Raw genomic sequence first — 22,498 nt, forward strand, 5'->3', positions numbered from 1 at the left:
CAAAGCTAAATTTTAACATACTATTAAAATTTAATGTTTGACATTTTGCACAGTACTTTTTTTTATTACATAAGGGAAAAAATTCATTCGAAAACATAACACGTGAAATTTGGAATGTTGTGTGGTAACTTTCAGCAAAAACACTGCATTGTCATTTTAGTACTTAGTTGATAACTGAACTCCCAGTCAGATTGCATTGACATCAGTATAGTGTCAGGTGCCAAGTTTCATGCTAAGAATAGGTAAGAGCTATGCCAGTCACTCATTATAAGCAATAAGAACAGTAGGAATGGAATTCAGCTTTCACATTTCTAATTTCTGTTCAAATTATACCTTAAGGAATAGGCCATTCTTTGAGTGACCAACTGCCATATCTTTTTTCATTTTACTTAAAAATTTTTAGGTTAACAAGTAAACATTCCCTGTTTTTAAAAAAAAAACAAAACTATTAAACATACAAATGGGTTTTACCACTCTACTCTCACTCATAAAATCTGTTTATATGTCTTGCAACTTTGAAAGAATGTTGAGGTTAAAATGTATAATCAATAGGAATATTCATTCTTTAACAGTATGTTTGGGTGCTTTTATTATTCTTAACTCCCTCAAAATAAAAAAATACAAAAGCATCAGGTAATTTGACCTCCATAAATTGTTACTTTATTAGTATCTTAAAAGCTATTCTTACTGTCTTTTTGGTAGACTCCTTAGTTGAGCAGCCTTCTCTTTTCTCTCACTCATATAAATACTGTATTCCTATCAAATTATTTTTTAATTCCCCAAATACTTTGTACTTTTCTAACTCTAGACTTTATGTTCATACAGTTAAACTCATTGTGAACACCCTCCACCCCCTACCTCTTTGTGTATTCTTTCCTTCCCTCAAGATAAATCTTAAAGTCCATCTCAGACCACAAGAGCTTGATGTGAACTCCTGTGTCATTTTTTAATAATGTACAATCATTTAGCATGATCTAATAAGTGTTATGTAAGGTCCCTTGGAGCTATAAAATTCTGGCTTTCACATCTTTATTAAGTTTGTATGTCCTGAGGAATCAACTGTTTCTTATTCCCCTCTCACAGTATCCAACATTGTTTTTTTAAATTTTTTATATCATTTTAGCCAAGCAGCATATCCATATGCAAAGTTTACTCTTTGAATCATTTAGCATGTTAAATGATCTTGTTATTTTTATTAGTATTTTTCTAACATATCTGCTGAACTTGGAGTTGATTAATGCCAGTCTGAAATATTAAACTGTTTAATTCAGTCTGTATTTATTGAGTACCTCCTAGGTGCTTAGCACTGAAGTACAAAGATGAATGAGACCTATTTGATGCCCTCAAAAACTTCATTGCCCCAGTTGTCATAATTGTTTTTTTCTTTGTAGTAAATATCCATTTTTGAAGTATTGTTCTGTTACTTCATTTGATAAATGTTCCAAGTGGACACATTTTTATTTCAAAATTGATACTGAAGCAAAACTTTTGCTCACCATCTTTAAAATAAGACCATATACTTCCCCAAAATTTTCAACTTTAATTACTTAGGAGTTTCATTTTAATTTTCTAACATTTCCTTTGACCTAACTACTGAAGTTATACTATGAACTTTATGAATGCCAGCTATTTTCTGAGAGGAAAAAAAAGTCTTTAAAATTTAGTTGCAAGCTTGGCTTTCATCTCTGATTTAATTTAACAAGTAATGGTTTGTCTAACCTGGAGAGTTAAAGATGAATACAATGCTGCCCTCAACTAACTCCTCTATTAGATTGTATCTGGATGGATTGCCAAATTGGCTAAACATTGGTCCAAGCCCTTTTGAAATCCTGTTTCCTTTATGGAATTTAAACTATAACTTTATATGTCTCTTAAATTCTAATAAAACTTGTCACATTCAAAACCCATACATTTTCTTGTTATGTAAAAACTTTGCATATTTGCTGTTACCCAAAACATCATATCCTTTGGTATTATTGGTGTTAATTTAGTAAACTACTAGATAGAAGATGGTTAACCTGATGTTAAAATAATCACCCGTGTGCTTAGAACAGTATTTCTCAGTCTTAACTGCACTTAAAATTACGTGAGGAATCTTTACAGAATACACCCCAGTCTAGTTAAAGTGGAATCCTTGGGATTGGATTTGACATCATCGTTTGTGAAAGCTTCCCCAGGTAATTCCGAAGAGCAGCCAAAAATGAGAATGAGTTGAGAAGGACCTACTTTACAGTTTACTAACACATTATAATTAAAATTCATGTTATACATTTTTTCCCCAAGAAGTTTAGATAACTTTTAAAATATTACTTTACCCATGAATTGAGGATAAGAGTTCAAACTAAGTAGTTGCCTTTCATCACAAAGCCTTTTTACCTGTTGTCCTTTTCTCTTTGTGGTAAAGCATGGTATGGAATCCAGGCTCCGTGTTTCATACTGTAGACTATATGGTCATCCTGTAATAAAGAAAGGATCACTGTGCTTGGCATAATGTGGCTGACTCATAGTCCTTTCCTTAAAGCAATGTTTACAGAAAATGTATAAAGAGAGAGGATTAAGCTTTCTGTTCTCATGTCATTTTACTGTATTACTAATGAGATAATTATGAGAGAACTGTACATCAAATAATATCTAGGAAAACATTGGGTTTGGATTTCTGTGATATATTCTGACTTTCATTTTAGGTTGTGTTCACAAAGGTTTTTATTAAAAAAAAATTCATTAAAATGCTTAAAATCAACTATAGTTTTTAACAGCTGGTAGGAGACTACAAATAGTAATGATTTTAGACTTAGATTTTTAGTATTTGGGAAAAGGATTTTTTTTTTTTAAAGAAAGAACAGGTCTTTTATCTTTCTCAGAAGCAAACTGTTATTATCATTTTATGTTTCTTAAGATCATAAAATCCTTGATGGCAAGAATCATGTCATGTGCTGATTATACATCTCACATACAATAGAAGAAAATATATATGCCACAAGTATTTTGATTAACAATATAAAGCTAAATTTAGTTGATATAACTCTTTTCTATAGTAGATGCTTTGTTAAAATGTATTAGAGAAAATGTATTAAATGATACTATATTGCTAATATGTCATACTTTCTGGTTAATGATGGAAAAAAATCCTTAAACCCCTACAATAAAATCATGGGAGATATTATGTCTTTTACGAGACATATTGTATATGTCTTTTTACATATTACATATTAACATATTACATATTTTTTACAATTACAAGACATATTGTATATGTCTTGTAATTAAATTATTTTAATGTAATTAATTCTTATGAAATTATAAATATATGATATATAAATATATTATATAAAATATATTTTAATGTAATTAAATACATATTTAATAAAATTTAAATGTATGATTTCAGCTTAAATATATGATAACATTAGTAATGTTTTTCTGTACCCCTGCCTTTTTTTATTCATTCCAGATAGGATTAAAGTTACTCTTAATTTGATGATTATTGAATACATGTAGGAAGCCGAGGTGGGCTGTAAGATCCAGCTGACCAGAGTGCTATGAGCAAAGACACAGGGGCTAGGAAGAACTGAAATATATTTGTATAATGGTAGTAGAAAATATTAATATCTTAAAATCAGCAAATATTTACTGGAAGTCTTATAGTGTAATGAGACTATGATTGAATAAACATGTGGAATTAAAACATGACACTGACACCTTAGGCAAAATGTTTATCAATAAAGTTTTGATTCTTACCTATATATTATATTGATTCTTACCTGTATATTAAAAAGGGTTTTTTTGGAATATTTGATATAAAATGTACAGCTTATATATGGCATTTTCTTTTCTTTTCTTTTTTTTTTTTTAAGATTTTGTTTATTTATTTGAGAGAGAGAGATCACAAGTAGGCAGAGAGGGGTGGGGAGGAAGCAGGCTCCCTGCTGAGCAGAGAGCCTGATGTGGGGCTCGATGCCAGGACCCTGAGATCGTGACCTGAGCTGAAGGCAGAGGCTTAACCCACTGAGCAACCCAGGTGCCCCTATATGGCATTTTCTAATTTATACTAAGCCCTGACACTGTTAAAACCACAGAAGTTTTAAAAAAAAAAAAAAAAAAAAAAAAAGTCTTTATAAATGATCTTACTGAGAAAAGAAAGTGTTAAAGACAAAAGATAAAACAAGAACATATGTAACATACTGGAATTCAAAGCACAGAGTTAGGTAGAGTAAAAGAATAGCAACTGTTTTTACTCCCAGAAAATGCGAGTAAATATCAGACTTTATTGCTGGTACTTAACAAACTGCTCACATGGGCTTTCCTACAGAACTGCTATTTTCTAAACTGGTTTTCTATAATCAAACTTTACCTCACTCATACTTAGGCATTCCTTATATTTTTGGGTTTTGTTTTTTACCCTTCTGAGCTAAAATATTAAAAACCTGCTTACCGTGTTTATAGGATATTACATTCTAAGTCAGTTTACTTTATTTCTTGCTCAGACTCATACAAAAAATAGCTTGTTGCAAATACTGAGCTTTGCAGTTATACTTTCACACTCTGTCTTTTCACTTAAAAAGCAAAGTATTTAAGGAAAGATATTGTAAGGTAGTATAATGAGAATCATAAAGGAGAAACTAAATAATTAAAGGAATCTTCTGACCTAAAGTTTGAAATATTTTATTTTCCAAATAATTAGCTTTCTAGTTGTTGGTTCTCTGAAATATTATTGGGAGAAAATTTGCCCTGAAACCTAACTTGTGTTAGATAAACTTATTGATGAACTACTGTTTATAAATTGCTATTTATAAACATTTTTAAGTAAGTTCTAGCCTGTACCTCTAATTCCATTGTTTCTAAACGATGTGTTAGATAAAGTTAAACATGATTTTATGTACTGAAGAAACTAGGCCTGGAAGTTTATATTATTTATATAATAGTTTTCATTTAGCTCTCCTGTAAACAGCAACCACGTCTTCTATTTCTTAGGAGAATGCCTTGCACAAAAACTGACCTACCTAATACTGATTTTTAAATTATGAGTCTGTGAATTGTTTTAATTCATTCTTGGCTGTTAAATGTAAGTTAAGGACTTCTATTAAAAAAAGTAGGATATATAAAGATGGTGCTAATGATTCTTCTAGAAATGCAACTGGAAGATAAATCATCAGAGAACTCTATGCGCTGCCCTTAGAAACCCTCATTTCTTAGCGTTCACTCTCAGGCCAATTGTTACCTGCTCAGAGAAGGTCTCTGTCTAACCACCTACATCTCACACTCAAACTTCTCTTCTCCATGTCTAGGCCAAGATTGCATATCCTTCTCCCCTTGAAGCCTTCACTGATTCTCCTGTTTTCTTCCCTTCCTGCAGATTGAATTCTTCCTTCCTCTATATTCAAAGTTATTGATTCATTCAGTTAATTGTTCAGTCACTTATTCAAGAAATAATAGGACCACCTGTATCAGTCCTCTGTCCACTGTCTTTTTATCTTTGTATCCTTATTATCAAATTGTTTGTTGTTTGCCCTCCTAAGAGCAGAAACCTGTCTGTTTTTTCTGGCTGCTGAAATCCTTGTGCTTAGAATAATGCCTGGCACACATGAAGATGCTTGATAAATATTTGTTGAAGGAATCAATCAAATAAATATACTTTCTTATTAAGGTGCTAAGTTAAGAATTTTTTCTACTGGTAGATCATTCTTTATAGGTGATGTTCACCTGGGTAAATTACCCTTTTTTTTCCCCCTTCTGTTCCTTGCTTTATCTGAGAGATAATCTATTTAACCATTAGAGGTAGACTTTGAACATGTGGAATTCTAACCTTTCCCTCTGTAGAAGGTCTATAGCCTCAAATCTTCAGGGATCTGTAGAGAATACCATAGTTCTCTCTTAAAAGTGAAATTGCAGGGGCACCTGGGTGGCTCAGTGGGTTAAAGTGAAATTGTAGTAGTTATCCAACTGACCTTGGCATCAGGGTTTTGATCTTTTGCCCAATGCATCTCCTGTTCCTCTCCTTGGTTACAGTACACTGCAAGATTGTGGGCTTAGGCAATAGCTTTGGAAGTGATATTCTCCGTTCCACCCACCGGTTGAGGGCTTGGCTATAGGCCAGTCTTGAAAAGACCTAAGGCTTTACAAAAGCTATTGAAGCATTTATTTCTAGCCCCTGAACAAGACCTTCAGGGGGGGCTTGTAACCAGACTCTAAGAATAACATTCTAGAGGACTTTTTAACTAAAAATATTAACTGGTAATCATAAAGTATTAGGCCAATAAGAAGGATGCTGAAAGAAACATAATAAAACTCGGAAAAATGGAGCAGCAGAAGATATTTTATGAAATGAAAGGGGAGAAAAAAACAAGGTATATATTATATTCTTTCAGCCAGAAATGAGTCATGGCTAATGAGTGTAGAATTAGTGTTAGTGATATGCCTCTGTTAAAATGGGAGAAAGCCACCTATTCTAGAGGTATTTAATTAAAAGTCTTCAAAAGTCTCCATAAAATTTACATAGTAGTCTTTTTATCTTTTTCCTTATGTATGGGCAATGCTGCCTTCCCTCAAAAACCAACACACTCAAGGTAATAAAAATTGATAGGCTGAGTATATTTAACTACGTATTATGATCTTTAAAAAAATGCTCTTCCATAGTAGAAATAGTGTATGTTCCAGAAGTTAGTTTGTGAATCAATTGTTGGAACATATCCTGAAGAAACAACTTCAATGATAGTTTCCCAAAACATCCCATAAAAGCCTATCTAACTAGGTGTGATTAAAGTGCCATTAATATAAAGCTGTATTAAACATAAGCAGCCCTTTTTAAATTCAAAATAATAATTACCAGGCACTGAAGAAAGTGATTTACATACGTACTCTTACTTAATTCTCAAGGTACTGTACATTATGTATCATCTCTCTTTAATGATAGAAGATACCTAAGGAAAAAAATACTCAAAAGCCTGATTAGGTCACAAAATTAGTAGTGCAGCCGGGATTTGAATTTAGTACTGACTGACGTAAAGTTCTTATTACTTACCACTATACTAACCTACTTTATATGTAAGAAATATTTGTATACTTTATATACCAGGCAGCCTATAGATTTTCTAGAGTTTACCCTATCCATTCTAGCAGATGTAACCTTAAGAGAAGGTCAGGGTAAGTGCTGTAAAAAAGGTACGGATAAATTTCCATAGGGGCAAAAAAAAAAAAGCATTCGGTGCAATGGTTTACATTTATTTGTATGTTCAGGACTGTCTGGGTTTGAGTTATTAATTATTGATATAGGTTCCTAAAATGTATTTGAGATATATTTAATTTTTTTTTGTAATTAATAACAGTTCACAGAAGAAAAGCTTGGCCAGGCAGAGAAGACAGAATTGGATGCTCACTTAGAGAACCTTCTTAGCAAAGCTGAATGTACCAAAATATGGACAGAAAAAATAATGAAACAAACTGAAGTGTTATTGCAGCCAAATCCAAGTAAGAAACTTTTTACCTTTGTCTACCATATTGACTAATCTGATTAAAGGATACCGTTAGGTTTTTTTAATGTTAAAAAAAAAAAACTAAACAGGTTTTGATGGCTCTTGAAAACAGTCTTTGGTTTATGGCTTTCAGGTGTATTGGTTGTGTATGTGTGCGCGCACGCGTCCTTTTGGTGAAGAAGAGGGTGATAAACACCTCTGTGTACCCTCTAACAGATTCACTGCTTGGGTTTTCCATGTCTTTACAGAATCTTTTTGAAAATTTAAGGGAATGAATTTTGGTTTTGAAAGAGAGGAAGAGAAATACAAGTATCCCCCACACACATACCTTGAGGAAGAGGGAAAGAGAATCCTAAACTCAGTGTGGATCCCAAGGTGGGGCTTGATCTCAAAAACTAAGATCATGACATGAGCCAAAGTCGAGGATCAGAAGAGTCAGCATCAGGAGAGTCAGCACCTAATAGACTGAGCCACCCAGGTACCCTAGGTGTGGCTTTTAATTTTAAGAGTTAGGAAGGGCTATGGCAATAAATTAATCTTCCTTTCATGGGGGGGATAATTGTCCCTAAATAATTAAGGGAAAATTATATGGAAACTTACATAGTTACCAATTATTTATGTTAAGTTTGATGTTTTTACATAAATTATTACATTTGATTTTCAGACAACTGTAAGGTTTTTCAGATCACCCATCTCAATAATTTATCAAATAAGGTACATGATTGTTTATTAATTGCAAATCATAAGTTAGCATTTTATACAGTGTAGAATAGCTAATTAGAAGTGGAAACAGAACTAGAATCTGGTGCATCAAAATCCAGTCTTTTCACTCTGAGCTTTACACATCAAAACTGAAGAACAAGGGCAGCAAATGCTTTCCTTCCCGTTTTCCCCAGTGTTGTGACCATGTTGTGAAATGCAATAAGCTCATTTTTAGATACTAAAGTTCCAAACTTTAATCTTTGCTGCTATCCTATGAACCTAAACAAAACATGAGTAATTCTGTACCATTTTAATTAAATCATGGTAATCTTTTGAAATAGGCCTTCTACACTTTTGAGTGAGGCCTATTATCTTTGGGCACCATTTGGTATTTCTTACTCATTTAAGGCTACATAAATTATGTACCAGAGCACCTTAAAAAAGTAGTAGACATGGAGTGGCGGGGTGGCTCAGTCCTTAAGTGTCTGCCTTCGGCTCAGGTCATGATCCCAGCATCTTGGGATCAAACCCCACATTGGGCTCCCTGCTCTGTAGGAAGCCAGTTTCTCTCTCTCCCACTCCCCTTGTTTGTGTCCCTCTCTCACTGTTTCTCTCTCTCTCTCTGTCAAATAAATAAATAATCTTTAAAAAAAAAAAAAAAGTAGTAGACATTTTTCTGTATGTTCCTTGCTCTGTCCAGAGTTCTTCACATAAGTAGTCTGTTCTACATATTTTTCTGAGTGGCAGACAAACTCATACACAACTGGTAAATGGGAATTTCATTAGTACAAAGTTACAGCAGCTCATATAATACAGTTTTACATTAGTGTTTTTTTAAGTCTAAAGTAGTAAACAAATTTAGATTTTTGTTTGTTTGTTCTCTGATTATAAAGTTACATAGATTATGATTGGTCAGGCCCAAACCTCTTTTACATGTAAGTCCTGTAATTTTTAGGGTATAATTTTCCACAACCTAGGGTTTTTCAAAAATATCTATCGCATTATAGCAGTATTGCCCACATATTCTTTTAAGATTTTATTATGGTCTGTTGATGTCCTATTGAAATGAACATTTACTTAAAATATGCCAAATTGTTTCACTAACTGAATGAAGTCAACATAGGATTCAACTTTAAACTTTTGACCAAATAAATAGAAATGCACCAAAGCTAAGAATGACTCTCTTAGTCAGAAAATGAAATTCTGAAATGTAGTTAGCATCTTCTAAATGGTTATGTTTTGAACTGACTCATTTTGGTTTGAACCAATTTAAAGGTTTTTAAAGTCCTGCTTAAGAACTTCTGATGCCGCTCCAGAGTCTACCACAAAACAAGTATTATTCCAGTAGCCTATTTTATGTATTAAAATTAATGCTTGTGCTGACTCCTCAAGTGCTTCTATTACTGGTTCAATTCACTTTTTAAGTTTTCAGTGCACTGTGTGAAACTTGCACTTGTGGAAGAATTATCTGAGATCCTTAAAAGGAGCCTTTTTTTTTTTTTAGCTTCTCTTTGGATGATAAATTGGATTTATAGTTAATCATTACTTCTGGAAACTGACCTTTTTCTCATTTGTCTCTGTCATATCTATTAGGCAGGTGTGCAGGTGTGAATATTTTGTATATTGCACTAACCAAGCATTTATTCAGATTTTACTGATTTTTTTTTCCTTTCCATGTATACTAGCATTCTGCTGTTTCTTCTAACCTATCTCATATTTTGACCTCGTTTTTTTTTTTTTTTTTTTAAGACTATTTATTTATTTGTCAGAGAGCAAGCGAGAGCGAGCACAGGCAGACAGAGTGGCAGGCAGAGTCAGAGGGAGAAGCAGGCTCCCTGCGGAACAAGGAGCCCGATGTGGGACTCTATCCCAGGACTCTGGGATCATGACCTGAGCTGAAGGCAGCTGCTTAACCAACTGAGCCACCCAGGCGTCCCTTGACCTCGTTTTTAATGGCAAAAACTTTTGAGTGAATACATGCTGAGAGATATCTATATATCTTGTACTTTAAATAAAATTAAGCCATGACTTCATATTACTGATGTCGGTCTGTGACTGTTCCAAACCTAGGTTGTTCTATTCCTTAATTTCCCATGCCTATATTTAGACTCTAGGAAGGAGAGAGAGCATGTGAGCAAGCAAAGCATGATAAAGGTTTTAGAAGTATGTGACTCCTTGGTTCTAATAGACACTTTATATCCATATTTTCATAGCTAGAAATCCCTGGTTTTGAAATTGAAATGAACATACATTCAAAGTTAAAAATCAGACTGTACAAAGAGGCAAAGACAACTTCATTAGACATTAGGTGAACAACGCTTTTAGAATCTCATAGAATATTCATCATATGATATTTTTACTTTAAGTAAATATTTTTGTGCCAAAATACTTTATCAGCTTTCTAAAGTATAAGTTTCATAGAGCTATATAATATTCTAGTATAAAAATTAAAAGTTAAGTATGAAGATACGTACTTAAAAGTGCTAACGTCATCTTATTTTACAGGGTGATAAATGGTAGTAGGTAAAAAAAAATTTTAAATAGTTTTGCTTTTTGAAATCATTGATAATTTTAAACCTTTCTCCTAGATGCCAGGATAGAAGAATTTGTTTATGAGAAACTGGATAGAAAAGCTCCAAGTCGTATAAACAACCCAGAACTTTTGGGACAATATATGATTGATGCAGGGACTGAGTTTGGCCCAGGAACAGCTTATGGTAAGCAAAAGGCAAAAAGATCTGCTAAAAACTAGCTTTACTTATAGATTTTTACTACTTAGAAACATCATGAACATTTATCTAATATTAGTAGAATCAATTTTCACTCCAAATTTTTTGTTTACATTTTGGATAAAGTGAGAAATACAGGTGCCCAGCAAATATGAATAGTTCAATTTAATATTTAATATATTTAAGTATCTATTACTCTGAGAATTCACGTTTATCACTTTACATCTAAAAAGTTAAATGAATTCTTCACTTGTACTCCCATCGACTCTTGCAACCTCTGTTATAGTACTTCTTTTGATGTATTATAAACTCTGTTTACATATGTCTCCTAGGTGATTTTAAGTTTTCTTGAGGTTTTATTTATTTTTATAATAAAATGTCTGGCACATAGTGTTTGAACACACCACTAGTGCTTTCGTTACATGATAATGTCAGTACTACAAAAATGTTAACAGTGATTATCTTCAGATGTTTGGATTATATTTCATTCTATTTTCTTCATGCAGTTCAGATTTTCTATAATCATGTTTTACAGTTATGTTTATTAGTTGCTTTGTTAGTTGCTGTGCTGACATTTTAAATGTATAACTCTAAAGCTTATTATCCCTCAAATCTAATTTTCTCAGAATATAAGACTACTTCAGATTTCTATAGCTTCTTTTCCTATTGTTCATGGCAAATAATTCTCTTTATTAAGACTTCTACAGGAAATTGGTCCTTATGTGGGTATGAAATGTAGGTAAATTAAATGATTTTCTACATATTGTACTGATTTATAAAATAGTTCATAAATTCTGGAACAAAATGAACATAAAGTTTTAATAATTACCTTTATGTCAGAAGGTAATAACCTAAATACTGTAAAATGAATGGCATTAATCCATTGAATAACTGTTAAATGTACAATTGAAAATTTTACATCATGGCCTTCAGGTGTTTGCAATCTTTAGATAAGCTATCTAGCTGATCTCTGGCTAGCTGAAGTAGTCTCAGCCTGCTACTTCTCCGCCATCTTGACCACATCATGGCCTTCAAAAGATACTTCTTTGAGAAGTCTGAAAATGCTTAAAATTTCTATAGTTTTATTTCTAAATTTTAACTATTAATTTTAGGAAAATTTTACACATTAAACAGGTTTAATCTTAAATTTACTTTTAAAATAAAACTAATGATAGCTAGTTCTCTTGGATTTTTTTAAGTAAACAAGTGATAACTAACTTTAAAGCAGATCAGATTGCTGATTTTATTTTCTGAAATTACCAGAAGATGGTAAAAAAAACAAAACAAAACACTTTTTTCCTTTGCAGGTAATGCCCTTATTAAATGTGGAGAAACACAAAAACGAATTGGAACAGCAGACAGAGAGCTGATTCAAACATCAGCTTTAAATTTTCTCACTCCTTTAAGAAACTTTATAGAAGGAGATTACAAAACAATTGCTGTGAGTTGGAAAATGTTCCCTTTTTTTTGTAGTAAAATAATTTATATATATTACTACCATTTTAATGAATAATTTGCCCTCCTACTGACTGTGTAGATGTAGCAGATTAGAAATTTAAGTAATCTAGCTAGGTACATATTCAGTGGGACGCAAAGCTAACCAAAATGAACTATTGAAAATATATATGTCATCTTTGTGTCCCTGCAGTGTTATTGAGATTATATCAGCAGTTGTTCATTACCAGCACTAAAATTTGTAGAGAAGTTCCTGGAATGATTATAAAAATATGGCACAAAATATCTCCATAGTATAGCCATGTTGGTTTTTCATTTAAACTGGGAGCCAAAAACCTAGTTACTATACTTCTGGCTGTTGAGCTTTCTGTTGTTTGCATCCCTAGAAGTCTGTTATCTTCTCTTCACACAGCTGTGTGTTATTGCTGAAGAAATAAATAATAACCTTCCCAAGCCTAATACTACTTTTTAGTTTGTTTTTCCAGCAATGGAGAGTTAAGATCTAGGTGGATTTTTTTTTTCCTAAGATTTTTGCAAGATTGTTCTTTATTGTGAATACTACTTTAAACTTTAATTTGCAGATTCCTTATTATAAAATATTCTAGAAACTCGGTATGTTTACAATGAATTTATCTCTGTGTATAAAGTATTTTGCCTGAGAACAGGAAAAACCACCAAGTTGAAATATGATTTAAAGGATCTTAGATTGTCAGTAGGATGAAATGTGATATATGAAATCTGAGAATTAATAAAGCAAGCAGTGAATTTTTATAAACTTGCCTATTGAAGTTACCATGAGGAATTCCAAGATACCTTACTACTGTTTATTCAGTATTCAGTCTATAAATTTGAAATTTCCTTTGGAGTAGCAGAGTTCCTTTCAGTGCTATGGCACATTAAGGGAGCCTGCCCAGTCCTTGATGTAGATCACTTGGGGTGTCAAGGAACTTTAACCTAGGCCCGTACCTCCTTTACCATAGGTACTTCCTAGATAATCTCTTTGAAACAGTTCATCAATCTGGGCATTACTGATATTTTGGGTAAAATAGTTCTTTGTTGTAGGAGCTGTACTGCACTATAGGATATTTAGAAGCATCCTAGCTTCTGCCTAGTAACATCTCCCACCCCCTAGTTGTGACAACCAAGAAGATAGAGCAAAACATTCCCTAAATGGCAAAACTGCAAAATATTAAAATTGGCATTCCTTTGTGCCATCACCTGCCATCTTTCCCAGATTTCCTGGGCATCTAGAGTGTCTCCATTATTTTAAAATTGAAAACCATAAGAAAAAAGAGTCCAGCGTCACTTCAGAGCCAATTTTGTAATCATTGATCTTTGTTTATCAGATTATTCATGTATTTAATGGAGAATGATACTTTAAATGTACATACTCGTACTGGATTTTAACATCACTAGCCTTTATTTTTTTCTTTCCTATATTTATAGAAAGAGAGGAAACTATTACAAAATAAAAGACTCGATTTGGATGCTGCAAAAACCAGACTAAAAAAGGCAAAAGCTGCAGAAACTAGAGCTTCAGTAAGTGGTGTTTTTTCATAGAAAAACGTCTTGGGTTGATAAATTTAAAATGTGTAAAATATTTTACTCCTATACCATGCAAACTACAGTCTGTTACTAAGACTATAATATGACTTTAGGGTATTGTTTTGTGTTTAAACAAACTTATCAGAACTTAATACATCCGAATCAGTGCAAAGCAGTCATATCCACATTCAGTACTGTTTCAGTGATACACCTGTTGCTAAAAAATAAAAGTTATAAGAGCTCCTAAAGCTCTGTCATGTTCTTTATATATCCTCAGTGATGAAGGCAAATACTCTTTTGGAGATAGGTTTATTATATTTGAAATAGAAAAACAGTAATTAAGATGAGAATGAACCAAGTTTGAGATTGCTCATGTGTGACCTAAAAATTAAACTTTACTTCCTTTCCATATTTGAGTCAAACTGACTAAAGGCATTGTCACCAAGAATGGTTCCAAAACAATTCAAATAGTTGCAGCATGGACACATAGGTGACTATTTTGAAGAGGAGTAAACCCATTTGAATACATAACTTCTGGTATATTTTTCATAAAATCAACCTCAGAATAATCTTTTTAAATGGAGTTGGTTAAATATTAAATATAATAATATAATGATTTACATTTATATATTTATAAGTTTCTTAAAAGGTTTTATTTATAAACTTATTTGACCTGTTATTTATACAGTTTATATTTTCATTCCAAAGATTGAAGACATTGATCAAATAGTACAATATAAACAAGTCTGAATTTATTAGAGGAGGCTAACAAGTTAATTCTTAATTTATACTAAGGGATATATTTTGTCAAGAAGCTTGACATTCGCCCTGCCTTCTGTTCCCAACTCACTACCACTGTCATCAAGAATCTTTGCCTTAAGGAACATACGCCACAGTGCTGGTGGAAGACAACTTTGGCTCCCTTGTTTGGGAAAAGAAGAGGTTCAGACTTGTTACACAGTGAAATTTTAAACTGGTAAAATTGGCATTGGACAGTGATGTCTTGTGAAAGTACCCTAACACTTTATATGAGCAGAATAAATTGCTTATAGAAATATTTTCTTCTAAACAGCCTTTTGGAGATTCTGTATTAGTCACTGCTGGAGGAGAGCTTGCTTTGACAAGACATTAAATCCAAATTCTCTGGCTATTTCACCTCAGGATTTATCATGATGTTATCATCAAGAACACCCCAACTTCCCAAAACACACTTTCCACAGAATCAGAACTTTAAAAATGAACACTATGGGTGGCAAAGTACTCTAAATTAGAATTAGTTTTAGTTGCTAATAGTAGATTTATGTGTAAAATAGAAATTGATTTTTAAGATACTAATTTCATAATCAGGAAAAATGTTAAGATAAATAAGAATCATTTGGAAAAAAGTCAAAATCTCTTCATTCAAAATGCCTGTATGTGCCCAATAATGACTGTGGAATGAGAATACTGTCATCAAGTATCAGTACAAAATTTTCTTTAACAAGCATTATTACGGAATAATGTAATCTTTTTTACCTAGAAAAGTTCCAGAAAATTTATGGATTTAACACCTTATAAGGACCTTTGGTTATTCTAAATTATTTTACCATTACCATTTACCATTTACCATATAAAAATATGTAAGAATCCGTAGTAGACAAATTTTAAAAGATTCTTTTGATATATCCAGATTTTTTCTTGACAGTTTTTTTGTGCTAAGTATTGTTGAGGACAAATTTTTTCCATGAGAATTTACATTTAAAATAAAAATGAAAGATTATACAAGTGACTTTATTGAACAATTTCATTTATACATAGCTTTTCTAGAATTTATATATTGCATAAAACAAATTTAACTATAGTCAAATATTTAAAATATTAGTTTAGGCAGAAATTCACATTTCCTGATTATAATTGTGTTCTTTTCCCCTAAATAACCAACCCATTTTCTTCAAACTTTATAGCAGTAGGTCTGAAATACTTTAGAAAGGAATAGTCCTCTTATTTTATTATTACATAAAGCCTTGAGACATGCCTATTATTTTGTGACCTTTGGTGGAGGGGTTTTCTGTATTTCTTTTCTGTTTATTTGAAGAATACAGAAAAATAGAAACCACTAGGAGTTGTGTTTGCTTTTTTCTTCTTTGACACATTTCCTCGTTCCTAGTTGGCAGCTTGAAGAGCTTACTCTAATCTCAGAATTTCTTTGAATTCACTCCATAAATTGTCTTGGATTGTTTAGTGAATAGTTATTTCTCTGCAAGTAAAGTTTGGGACCTGTGTGTATTGGCACTTTTTTTTTCTTTAACTGGTTTACTAGTTTCTGGTGACTTCTTTAAAGTCTATATTTATCAAATGCTTATTTTGTACAAGGCACTTTGCTGAGAAATTCAGAGATAAATGCAAAATCTCTACTGCCCTCAGTTCACAATCTAGTATACTAGATTGAACTTTTTGATGATTTAACCCTGTCAGTAAAATATTTATGCCTGTATCCAGTATTACGATTTTATTAGCTTGTATTTTATTAGTTAGCATGTTGTAGAATGGTAAGGCAACATCAAAGGCATTTCTCAAAAATATACCAATTGAACAGAAAGAAAACCTACTTGAAAGTTTCACAATGAACAAAAACACAATTTTGAAAATAATATAAAATTTGTCAAAGAAGCAAAGACAAAATTTCTGCATTTAAATTATGAGGAACTGATATTCATTAACCCTTCTTTAGTCTTATATAAATTTTTTTAAAAAATATTTTAGACTTTTGTTAAAAGAGAGAAGAAAAAAATCATCTGGTTTCAAAGTTCTCTCTCATATTTAGAGGTTTAGACCTCAGTTTTGGGTATACAAATGTGGAAAGTACATCTTCACAATACACAGTCTTGTGAGTGTCCCTCTGCCCACTTGAGCATTTCCACAGATGTCTAAATATTTAATCTGTAAATTGAGCACCATCATATAACTTAACCTTAATGTACACATACAAGAATTTAAAACTTATTAAAAATACAAGGATTGACATACCTTTCTTATTTCTTCAGGTTATGCCAAGACCTGGCTGAGGTTGACTGAGAGTGAACATGGTTGAAGGCATCATACATTCATAAAATAGAAATGATTTTTGATTAGGGAAGTTGTGGATAGGCAGAAGGGCTTTCATAGGTGAAAATTTAATAAAAATTGTAGGTAACTGGCAGTTTTTAAAGTGATGCATTTTTCCTAAATGATTCTAATTTAAAATAAGCATCAATCAAGCATCATGTTTTTGTCTTTAAAAATCTGAGTCTTTTGGAAAAGTTGAATAGGCACCACAATGTGAAATCCCATAGAACAACATAGTTTTCTTTTTAAGTAGAAAACCATTTTATCAGCTTTCTTAATACTTGTTCGTGTGTTCTTTATTGTGAAGAAGTGACTTGTTTCACTGTGTTCATTGGTATAATGTGTTCTTTGTCTCTTACCTATGCACTTAAGCAACTTAACTCAGCTCGCCTTGAAGGAGATAACAATATGGTAAATTTCTCTTACATGCTCAACTTCCTGCATGTAAAATGGCTGAAGGTTTGTTGGCCTACTGTGTTTTCTACATCTTGAGTAAAGTGCCTTCTCTTGCTATTATCTGCATGTAAAAGTCTAAAGTAGTCAAAGCCATGAATTCCTTAGTCCAACAAAAATTACAATATTAGCTGAAGTAATATTGGAACTTGAGGAAAAGAATTTTTGTGTTCTAATTGCCAACTATGTTAGCTATGCCAAATTCAGATTTTAGAAAATAAATTTATATATAAATAGATAGTGCCTTTTATTCTAGTGAAAGACATTAATTTAACTCGCACTTTGTATTTTCACTTTTGGCAAAGAAAACAAAATTTACTTAGAGAAAAGTGTAAAGTTTATAGTTTGACTTTGTTTTTCATTATCTTTGATGTTTACCTTAATATTCACCCAAACTCTACATAGAATTAATTACTTCTGCAGTTTCATGCCAAGACATACTCACCCCCTATATTTCTGTAGTAGCAAGGCCAATTCCCTATTTGGTACTAATTTACTTAAGAAAGCTGCAGAACAGTGATAGCTTTGGGCAAGAATCAGAAATGAGAATTGTTCTGTAGTACCCAATATATATATTGAGCTTGATTTGAGGAAGTTTTTGAGATGTTAGCAATTTTTAATTTTTAACAAAATAGAAATATGTAAAATCTGAATATAGCCCAAAAGCTCATAAACATTAGCCAATAAAGATTTATACATGTAGTGTTTGGCATTATACTCCTAGATACATTACATTCATAGAAGTGGTATGGAATCTGCAGTACAGTTATAATAAATTCACAGTTAATTGATTTTATTCCATTAGCACTGAGCTAAAAGGGGGGAAATTCATGTAATAGGAAAGTTTATATACAGAATACTTAAAATGCATTTTTGTTGTTCTAAACTACTCTAATTATTGAAGCGTTGGCTAATTTAAGGCTTTCCTTAGATAGCAAGAGAATGCATTCATTCATTTCCATTGTCCTAGCTGTAGGTGAATGAAAATGTGTGAGCTATTTCAGTCATTGGTAACTTCAAATATAAATCATAGGTTTCATTTTAGGTAAGAATATCCTAAACAAATTAACAAGACTTTGGTTCACTTATTAGGCATCTGTTTTGCTACTGATGTCATCTACTTATAATAAGATGTGTTTAATTCTGGTCATTTTAAATTCATTATATCTCAAGTTTATTGTGCCCCTCTGGTGGCTATATCAATGTCTGTTTATCCCTGCTTTATTTTAGTTTCCTAAAATTCTAGAATTTTAGACCTAAATGAGAAATTAAAAATTGTTTAGTCCAAACCTTTCATTTTACAGAGGAGAGAACTACAACTAATATATTCCCAGTTTTAGAAAACTATTACTTAGTAACTTATAAAATTAGTATAAGATTCAAAAACTAATAGTATTGATACATATGAAGGCATACTTTCACAGTACATTAAGCTGTACTGATTTAGTTACTACTATGTTAATGTGATTCTGAAGGAGAGTATACCCTTGAATTTAAAAAATTACATTTTTCTATACTAAGTTGTAGAAAATGTTAAATTCAACTTTCTTTCATGCTCTATTTTTCTCTAATCTTTAATGCTGGCTAGATTTGGGCAGAGGAAGTGACAAAAGTAAGTAAATTATTAAACTACAGAATTATGAAACAGTTGTTATTCATTCAGTAAATATTTATTGGACAGCAGCCATGAGGCCAGTCATAGTCTTTGCTACTATATCTTATAAAATCTGGAAATTATCATAGAAGAGTCAGAACTTGCCAGGAGACAGTTTAAATACTTGGTTTACTTACATGACAATTATGTAAAATACAGTTTATACCATGTTATTCAGTGATTGAATATGTATATTCAGTGATTGAATATGTGTATTGTATGTCACACAAATGAATTTCTTAGATAACTAAAGCTTGTTCTCTTCAGTACCAGAGCTAAGTCTTCTGTCACTTTAGTTGAAAAGATTTGTAAAATAATATTTTACTGCTCCATTAAATACAGGATAGCATATATTTAATTTTACTTATAGTTAGGGTATGAATGTACATTATTGTACCATGTAACAATTAGATCTGTTGTTTGTTTTTGAAGTATGTTGTCTCCTCCCTCAGTGTTCAGACTGTCACTTAGAAGCTGTCCATGTGACTGCTACTAGTAGTCCCTCTTTCTGTGTTACCATTTCTAATCTTTCCTAGGATGAGATGTAAAGTAGTTAAGCAAGAATTTAAGGAATAAATTATGACATTAATGTAGATTTGTTTCAAATGCTATTTGAAGTCTTAAGAAGCATTTTTTTATTTACTCCTCATGTTTGTGCCTACCAAAATTTGACCTCCAGATGAGGACAGTACTTAAGATTGAGGGCTTAAGATTGAGGACAGTACTTAAGATTGATAATTGTGGACCCTGACTTTTTCTTTCCTTTTCCCCACCCCAGTGTTAACACTTTATTTTCTGATTTTGTAGGATTACCACCTATATGGTCTATTCTGTGCATAGGTTGTGGGGAGTTTGATTCTATGAATTGGAAATCCAGTGTGAAGTTGTTGACTCCCACTCTCATCCCCCTTTGTAGAATCCATTTATCAACTTAGTTATAGTTTTCCCTTGGCCTTTGATTTTTTTCCTGAACCTCTAGCTTGAAAAGAGGACAGAGTAGCGTGGAAAAGAATATACGTTGAACAATAAAACCAGGGTCTCTTCCTCTCTGATTAGCATGTAGATACACCAAAACATTTCTGATTCTTCAGTCTCTCTAAGTTCAGGAAATTTGTGATATTATGGGAAGAAGCTCATGAAACAAATATTTACATTTTGAATGTAAAACTTAAGAATATATCAAAATAGATTTGGGAAGGTTTTTTTCTTCTGTACTTCTCACTTCTGCCATTTTTATAATTTTAAAACTTCATATTCCTTGAATATTTTAAGATTTAGGCCTATAGAAAAAAAATAGGTGACAGAACAAGATTGTCACAGCAAATGCCTCAAAAGCATGACCAAAATTTCTAACTTACAGTGACTCAGACCTGATATCACAGATAAAACAAATTCTTCCCCTTTTCCCACGTTACAGCTTCAAAGAATTCTTGCTTCCCTAATCCAACTTCTGTCATATACTCTGGCAGGAGAAGGTATCTTTCCTAGAACTCTATGTCTTAACTATAAAATTAAGTCAGGAAATGAGATCTTCTGGAGGACAGAATAAAAATAAAATAAAAATAAAAATTGATTCTTTCTTTAAACTCTTTTTATCTGTCTTTCTAATATGGATCATTCTCTTCCGAAGTAAATTGACTATGCCAAACCTATTTCAGTTACCTCTGCCTCTCAGATTAGTTATGATCATTATGTGTGTCAAAAGTAGAGATGGTTTGAGAGATTAGACTACAGCCACCCCAGGCATACACTGAAACTTGTTCAGGAAGTGAGATTCATTTCCTTCCTGTCATTTGCCTTTTCTAATACAAAATATGTTGTGCAAAGGTTGACTTCCTAGGCTTTGTAATACAGTGCCTTTCTTCATAATTAAATTATTTATATTTTGCTCAAACACAGAAGACTGATGCCTTATACTTTCTGAGATCATTTTATAACTTTTTCCACCTCGTGCTCAAACTTCCCAGTCACTTACTATGTTATCTAGTTCACTTCCTTATACCTTAAACAGAAATAAAGCCATTTCGAAGGCTTTTCTGCCATTTCTCCTAATGGTCATTAAATCAAATTGTACTGTCATAGAGACCCAAATGGAACTAGTCTTGTTTACTTTTAAAGTTCATTTATTTTTGGTTTACTATTGTTACTTCTACTAATCAAAACTTTTTCCTACTCAACCAAGCAGAATAGTAAATAAAGCATATCTAACCCTGAAGTGATTGGTTTTCCTTAACACTTTACTTAGGAAGATCATTGATTCTTTGCTTCTCCTGGGACTTGATTTTCTACTTCATACTATCTTCTAGATGACGCATACTTCAGCCTTGCATTCTGGTTTCAGTCAAGTAAAATTTAATCTTGAATTGTTGAGTAATTCAAATTTATATTCATAAATCCAATCTAGTGGTCACTTCTAATCACCTCTCCCAGATCTGTTGCCAGTGGGATGAGAATGACTACAGCAACTGTAGTCATTTTGTTTTGCTGCTACTTCCTTTTTGACTGGTTCACTAGATTAACTGTTGGCACCAAAAGGTGAAGGAGAGGGAGATGCGGTGTGCAAGGAAAATGCTTAGACCTGATTTTTATACTTACTACGTCTTAGAAATATTTTAATTACTTGGATGTGGGGGACCTATTTATTCTGGAGAGGCAGAAGAAGATATAGCATTATTAATGACATTATCATCAGTGATGATTCCCTGTGTGGGATAAGCTATTTTGCGCAAGTGTGAGATTTTATTTTTCTCTTCCTCACTTACCACCAACCAAGCTAAAGGTTTAAGATTTTTTTTGCCAGTATCTATTATTTTTAGGTCCCGTTGATTTTTTAGTGAACTATTTTTCCCCAGCACTGAACCTATATCAGAGGGCCAAAGCTAGTGGTAGTGGTGTGCTATTATATATACCTTTTTCCAAACCTGAGGTCAATGACTTCACCTTGGTAGCTTGAAACGAGCTGTGGTTGGAGTATTCGTACCATGAAAATCAGCACAGTAGAACTTACTCATCCCACTCCCAGCACACCACTGATTAAAGGTGTGCCCCATAACTTTCAGAAAAACCCTAGCATATCTTGTATATAATAATGATACTTAAGGCACATTTTATATAAAGTTTGAAAAGAAAACTGAAAAAGTCATTTATTCAAAAAAGAGTACTTTGAAAGAAGCTTAGAACTGTGTGCCTAGAAACAATATGTTTGGTAACTAAACAGAAGAGGTTAAAATCCTATGTCTTCACTTTGAAGTTTTTTCATTTGAGATTAAAGACTTTTTTAAAAAAAATAAAATTAAATTTTAAAAAAGTAATATATGTTGAATTTGTCTTACAAAGAAGCCAATAAATAAATAAATAAATAAAGACTATCTTTAACTTCAAAGTAAAGTAGCTCTAGTGATAATTGA

The 22,498-nt window shown here is 32.2% G+C and overlaps 1 protein-coding gene across 3 annotated transcripts in view; it reads left to right on the forward strand.

Moving 5' to 3' along the window:
• The window catches only part of SH3GLB1 (SH3 domain containing GRB2 like, endophilin B1), a 32,991-nt gene that overhangs the window by 3,140 nt on the left and 7,353 nt on the right, over positions 1–22,498 (forward strand). Inside the window, exons 2-7 of one of the 3 annotated variants that reach the window (XM_059134946.1) lie at positions 7,323–7,464; positions 10,760–10,888; positions 12,208–12,341; positions 13,802–13,894; positions 17,357–17,395; positions 19,026–19,049. In XM_059134946.1, coding sequence (XP_058990929.1) covers positions 7,323–7,464; positions 10,760–10,888; positions 12,208–12,341; positions 13,802–13,894; positions 17,357–17,395; positions 19,026–19,049 — 561 coding nt within the window. The remainder of the gene's footprint in view (positions 1–7,322; positions 7,465–10,759; positions 10,889–12,207; positions 12,342–13,801; positions 13,895–17,356; positions 17,396–19,025; positions 19,050–22,498) is intronic. The other 2 variants (XM_059134947.1, XM_059134948.1) reach the window with 2 other exon arrangements.

The sequence above is a fragment of the Mustela lutreola genome, chromosome 10 (genome assembly GCF_030435805.1).
Source record: "Mustela lutreola isolate mMusLut2 chromosome 10, mMusLut2.pri, whole genome shotgun sequence".
Classification (NCBI taxonomy): Eukaryota; Metazoa; Chordata; class Mammalia; order Carnivora; family Mustelidae; genus Mustela; species Mustela lutreola.